The following is a 6,380-nucleotide window of genomic DNA, read 5'->3' on the forward strand; positions in this document are numbered from 1 at the left end:
TACAGTGGACAATCTTCCCATATCATCAAGTGAACAGGCAAAGCTCTCCAATGAGTAATCCTGCATTAGCAATGCACAGATACACAACATGTCCCAACCTAGTTTGCTAACAAAGACGTTCTCACATTAATCTCTGTCCTACTTGCTTTACCCATGGTTCCTCCGCATATGTTACATGGTTGCTTTTGCATGACGGGTGGAGGCAAACAGTAGCAAAACCAGCATGTGGTATTTGGGCAATGATTTGTTTAGCTGTGAAACTTCCTCATACAGTAAAACATTTGCTTAATTTCTTAAGTCATTGCAGAATTCTTGTAAGATTATAGCAGTACCTTTCTAGATACTCTTTGTCTAAATATTGCAATGGGCAGCAGAGAATGTATCACTGCCTCCGAAACTACTCGGCCAGCCTGGTACTACTGATAACTGCATTTTTCTCCATCCTTCTAGCCTTCAAATGAGAAGTATTTGCCTCCAGATGGTATCTATTTAAATATTTGCATACCTGGTCCAGCCATGTACCCAAGGACTTTTAGACCAGATAGCTACAGCTAGTGAATGCCTCTGCAGACAAATGCTTGACAGCATTTCCAAGCCCTATTTTGCAAGGGGAAACTGAAACATAGCAAGTGGAACACCACTGTTTCTATTTCAGCCGTGGAATCACTTTGCTGGTGAAAAACCTGTAGCAGCAAGTGAGCAAACTCCCACAGTCCATACTCCCATCTCAGAGTTAATGGTTGGTCAGAGTGCAGGGTGAGTTCCCAACAAGAAAAAGTTTTGGCAGATTCTTATCCAGCCCCACACTGGAAAATGCAGATTTGCAATGCAGATGTAGCCATGTCTGTCAGAAGTTTCAGTGTGTATACCTAGGTTATGCTCGTGCAATGAGAGTGGAAAGGAAATAAAAATTTCTCAGGATGACAGTTTTATACAATCCTTTCCACAGTAGCTTTTGGCTCCCTTGCAAGTTAGGAAGTACACAGCCAGTTGTGGTTTTCTTCCTCCTACCAGCAAACCCTCCTTTGAGCAGGCTGTATGTCAGGAACGCTTTGGGAAGAGCAGGACAGAAAAAGGAATGGGTGTTCCTGTGCAACCTGGGGCCACAGCATTCTCCAACAGCCTGAGCTGGGCCAGGTGCCAGCAGCACAGAATTCCCCCGGCCAGCTCTTGGCAGAGCTCCCCCATCCTGCGTCAGCAGCTTTGCTGTTTCCATCTAGGGGGGCACAGCACAAACAGGGCACGGTCACCTTTTACACAGCCCCTCCTTTACACAGACACACAACAGGATAAGAAGGCTGTCCAGTACTGTGATGCACTGTCAGGAGATGAGTTGGAGCAGAGATTTGGGCAAAGTGATTCTGTCTGCCTGAATGCTGGGGAGAAACTTGAGGAATAACTGAAGCACTTCAAAGCCACGTTCTGCACTGCTATGAACTGGACAAGAGCTGTAGCTCCTGCAGTGCAGATGTGGGGGTGCCCCACCTGAATTTCAGGGGTGGAAGGCAGTAGCACACGCTCCCAGAATGTGTTCCCTCTTCCTGTGGAAATCCCCTTCGGAAATTCCAAAGGGGTCAGAGTTCAACCGAAGCTGGGCCAGGTGACAAACAAGTGGTGAACAGACACAGGACTGTGCTGCAAACCTCCAGCCTTCCCCTGGTGAGACTTGTGCAGTATTTGAGCTGGAACAAAAGGTGCCATGAGGGCAGGTGGGTGGGTGCTGCCAAAACCAGCCTAAAAACCCCTCTCTAGTGGGCTGGTAGCCTGATGCTGGGAGAGAGGGGGAATCCCAGCCCCACAATCCGCCTGCTGCAGCGGGTGCAGGAAACAACACCTACGTCTGCTTCCAAAATTAGCTGTAGCAGAAGGGCTGAGAGCTGCAAGCTGCTTAGATGTCTTACCACTGCTGAGGTGAATCACCTAAAAACCCTGAGAATGTGACCCCAGTGGGCTACTAGGTGTTAAAACGTTTCTTCAAAAGCAAACCAGGTAGATTCCCACAATCTCAGGGAGGTGGGCAATGAACCATTTCAGACTAGGTACAGTAATCTGACTTTTTTTAATAAATACATATCTCACAAGTACGAAAATAATTATAAACAAAAAATGTACAGTATTTACACAATATACAGTTGCTAAAAAGTGTAGCAATTATGACACACACAGTGTGAAACACACTTTTCCAATGCCCACAGTTAACATTATTGCTACTTTTGCCTAAGAGCCAAGAGGGCACCAGTCCCTTGGTCAGACTCCTCCACCTGGGACGGCCCACTGAGAGCAGCTGAGGTCTGTCAGAAAGGACAGGGACTGCCACTAGCCCAGCACAAATGAATGCAGAGTCTCTGAGAAGGGGTGCTGGCATGAGTCCACCTTGCCACAAAAGGACACTTATTCCCTGTAGTACTTGATGCCACAAGAAAGCTCCCTGTAACGAGCAGGTTGGTGCAGTCTGTTACCTTTGCAGGGCTGAGAAGATTGGCTATGTGGCTCTTTATCAGGTGGTGTGAATAATCACAGATCTGTACTGATGTTACACATCCCACTCCTGTATTTAAACACAAGGGAGATCCTGGAAATGTCCTGTTACAATTACGTGCTCCTTCTCCTTGCTGGGCAGTGTAGTATTTCCCTCCTCTTTTTTCTCTCCACATTGTGACTTTCTTTTTAGATGCAGAAAGCCAGTCCTTTTTCTATACATGTATGTATGTATACAGTCACTTCTTTTCAGAGAAAGATCTGCTTTAAAATGCCAGCTGTCGTCCTCCAATAAGGCAGTCATCATATATAAGCTGCAAGGAAAAAAAAAGCAAAATGCTGTTAATGCAAAATTCTTATTTAAAGTATCATATCCACTCTGGGATAATAGCCAAATTCTACATGCCCAGACTTCAGCAGTGTATAAAATTTCTGCACCAAAATGGTTACATATGCTATTTAATGCAGCACTTAGAATGCTAGAAAAACAAATCCTAGGGAGAAGGAAACCACCCACTAACTTGGATTTTTTCTCATGAGGTTCTGTGTCAGCCACAGAACTGTGTTCAGAGAACCATGCAGCATGAAGTTAAATCTCCATATCCTCATGTTATTTTTTACATTTTATTCTTACTCTGTTTACATGCTTGCCCCATCTGCCATTTTGCTAATTGTTGATAGCAAAATCTTTGATATACCTGTTACACAGCACGAAGTCACTGGGGCATGCTATCAAAGCAACACCAAAAAATACCCTGCACAGACAGGATTTTCCACTTCTCTTGTAAAAATCACAACAGTTACTTACTTCATCCTCCGTGTACTCAGGCTCCGATTCACTGCTCTCTTCATCCTCACTTTCTGGCAACATCTGCAGGTCAGCTGTGGTCAGCTGCTTCAGCTGTTCCTGTATGCTTGAGTTGTCTCTTCCCCATGTGAGTTGATAGGGGGAATAGCCCTGATAGGTCACTTTGTTCACGTCTGCCCCATGTTTCACCAAAAGTGACACTAGGTCTGAATTCTGCAGATCGACTGCCAAATGTAGTGCTGTTCTGCCATTGCATGGCTCCTGTGTGAAAACAGCATAAGGTTTGGCATGTTAGGAGAGGCAGAGCCATTGTCAGATCTGTTGATTCTTAAGACTACAGAGCCCCACTCAGTTAAATTCATGGTACACATTACGTACCTGTGCGTTTACATCTGCTCCCAAGGACAGCAGATACTCAACAATACCCAGGTATCCTTGAATAGATGCTAAATGAAGGCATGTATGTCCTGAAAGACACAAAGAAAGGGAAAACTTGGGTAAGTCTAACTCAATGCCTCATCGTTACTTAAAAGTCAAGACAATAGGCCAGGATAGTTTCTAAATTTGCAATTCATTCAAGGCAAAAGGGTGTTTTTCAGAAGAGTTTTCCAGCTTCCAGTATGAATAAAAGTGTTGGATTTTGAAAAGATTTCTTGGAGGCTTTATTCCAGTGTTTGAGTGCAACTTAAAACAAATAAAAAAAGGAGAATCAGGGCAAAGGCACTCACTAAAAATGTGAGGTTCAAAGCCATGAGAGACTATAATCAACAGTGACAAGGCCTACAAGACAGTAGCATCTCAAAAAAGTCCGACACTGCTGCATGCTTTGGGCTCCTCAACTCTCAAATGGGACATAATAATCCTTCTCCATCTCTCCAGAGATCTTTGAGATCTGCAGGAGACTGACCCTACCCTGGTGCAGCACACCAAGACAAACTGTAGAGGAGTGTGGCCGTACCATTGTAGTTGGCTGCCTGCAGCACAGCGAGGAGGTGGTGTGGCTGGCAGTACTGTGTGAGCACGCTGACGCTCCTGAGGGAGCCCTGCTGGCAGGCAATGTGCAGGGGGGTGTTTCCTCGGAAGTCCCTGATCTCCAGGTCGCATCCGGCCTTCAGAAGATGTTCAGCAATTTCAGGCTGATCAGTTATCACTGCCAGGTGAAGAGGAGTCTGCAAACACAAGAGCAAAAGCAGACTGTAAGTTACACCAAGAACTTGGCAGCAATATCTAGACAAGTAGACTTCTGGTTCACTTGGTGATTTGTGCCAACAAATAAAAGCATTAAAGCATGCCCCATAAACTCAGTTCTTCATGCTTCCCAAGTTGTTGTATAGTTGCCCATTCATCTGGAAGTGATGAACTTTGGGCTCTCTGGATAAACCCACAGTCAGTTGGTATGAAGGGTATCATTAACATCTCCATAAAGAGGGATGCAACCCATGGCATCATATTTGAAAAATGTGGGCGTTAAATTCCACTCTCTTGGGGGAGAGGAAGCATTGTACCAACACCGGCCGAAGCCAGCTAGGGACTTTCCTGAATGTAGGCTTTGATTCAATAGATTCCATCAATTAAAACAAAAAAAAATTAAAGGGACTTTCCTGGGGGAATTCCCCAGAGGGAGTGTGTGGGTGTGGCAGGGGCTGATCCGGATTTGGGGCTATCGAGGTGAAAGTACCTGGCTGAGGTTGTTCTGGAAGTTCAGGAAAGCCCGGTCACCGGCTGCCTGCTGGATCACCTCCAGGCTCAGGGCTTTTTCCTCGTGAATAATGGCCAAGTGGAGAAAACTGCAGGAGGGGAAAAGAGGAGTGATTAAGCGACAGGCGTTTAACCCCCCGACGCCACGCCGAGCCCCGCCGGGCCGGGCCGGGCCGGGCCGGGCCGGGTCACGCGCGGGTGTCGCAAGCCGGGGCTTTCGGCTCGGCCGGGGCTTTCCGCGGCCGCGGGAGCCGCCTCACCCTGGCGCCGCTCCAGGGACTTTCCGCACCCCCTCCCTTCCCTCCCGGCCCGGCGCCGCCCCGCCGGCAAGCACATCCTGTCCCGGGCTGCTCGTGCCGAGCTCCCACCGTGCCCGAGCCGCCTTTGCCCCGTGCGCGACCCCCACTTACGTGTCCCCGTCCTCCGTCAGCTGCTGCGCCCAGGCGGGCGGCTCGCGGGGCTGCAGCCGTATGTCCTCCAGCTCCTTCACCAGCTGCCGGTACTCCTCTTCCTTCATGGAGTCCAGGCCGCTGTCGTGGCGGTCGTCGAGCGGGAAGGCGCCCTGGCGCTCCTTCTTGGGGTGCTCGTAGCCCTCCATGGCGGGCGGCTCGGCGGCGCGGCGAGCGGCGATCATGGCGGCGGGGCTGAGGGCGCTGCGAGTGAGCGGCGGCGGCGGCGGCGCCTCGCATATACAGCGAGGCCGGGGGATTTCTGAGGGGGAGGAGCCGCGGAGGACGGGAATTTCCAGCCAGTCAAAGCCCGACCGACGGGTCTGGTCCTGCTCGGCGCCGCCGGCGCTGGCAGGGAGGGCGGAGCGGCTCGGGCCGCCCAGAAGGGGCGTCGCAGGGGAGGGAAGAGAAGAGGCCGGGCCGAGAGGGAACTTGGCGTTTTTCCAGGGGGGAAGTACTCACCTCTCCGGCGTCCCCGGCGGTACTTCCCTGCCGCGCCCGGGGGGATTGCCCTGCCCTGCCCTGCCCTGCCCGGTGCGGGGGCTCCCCGTGCCTGCTCCCCGGCTCCTCGGGGCTGGCGCGCTGCGGGGCCCCTCAGGGCCCTGGCTGCACCCCGGCATTCCGGCAGTGTCCTGACAGTGCAATAATTCGGTTGGAAGGGTTCTATAAAGAAGGGTTTTTTTCCTGTCTTGCAGCTATTTCTGGCCTCACTCAGTGTCCGTGATTTTTTTCCCCAGTTTGTCATTTTTTCCATGGGATGGCATTCCTTCGAGCAAGAACTTAGGAGAAAATAAGGGCCCATCTAGACCGACCCCCCCTGCCGTGAGCAGGGAATCTTCAACTGTATAAGGTCCCCATCCAACCTGACCTTTAATTTTTCCAGGGATGGGGCATCCACCACATTTCTGGGCAACCTCTAACAGTATAAGGTCGCCCAGAGGGTTCCC

The 6,380-nt window shown here is 50.1% G+C and overlaps 1 protein-coding gene across 1 annotated transcript; it reads right to left on the bottom strand.

Moving 5' to 3' along the window:
• Window positions 1–2,040: 2,040 nt before the first annotated feature.
• On the bottom strand, window positions 2,041–5,805 carry NFKBIA (NFKB inhibitor alpha). Its single transcript, XM_056493288.1, has 6 exons — window positions 5,395–5,805; window positions 4,965–5,073; window positions 4,245–4,455; window positions 3,665–3,753; window positions 3,287–3,547; window positions 2,041–2,792 (listed from the first exon to the last, which is right to left on the bottom strand). The coding sequence occupies exons 1-6, from the start codon at window positions 5,616–5,618 to the stop codon at window positions 2,745–2,747; spliced, it is 942 nt and encodes a 313-aa protein (XP_056349263.1). The 5' UTR covers window positions 5,619–5,805; the 3' UTR covers window positions 2,041–2,744.
• Window positions 5,806–6,380: the final 575 nt, after the last annotated feature.

Source organism: Oenanthe melanoleuca, chromosome 5 (genome assembly GCF_029582105.1).
Source record: "Oenanthe melanoleuca isolate GR-GAL-2019-014 chromosome 5, OMel1.0, whole genome shotgun sequence".
In the NCBI taxonomy this organism is placed as follows: domain Eukaryota; kingdom Metazoa; phylum Chordata; class Aves; order Passeriformes; family Muscicapidae; genus Oenanthe; species Oenanthe melanoleuca.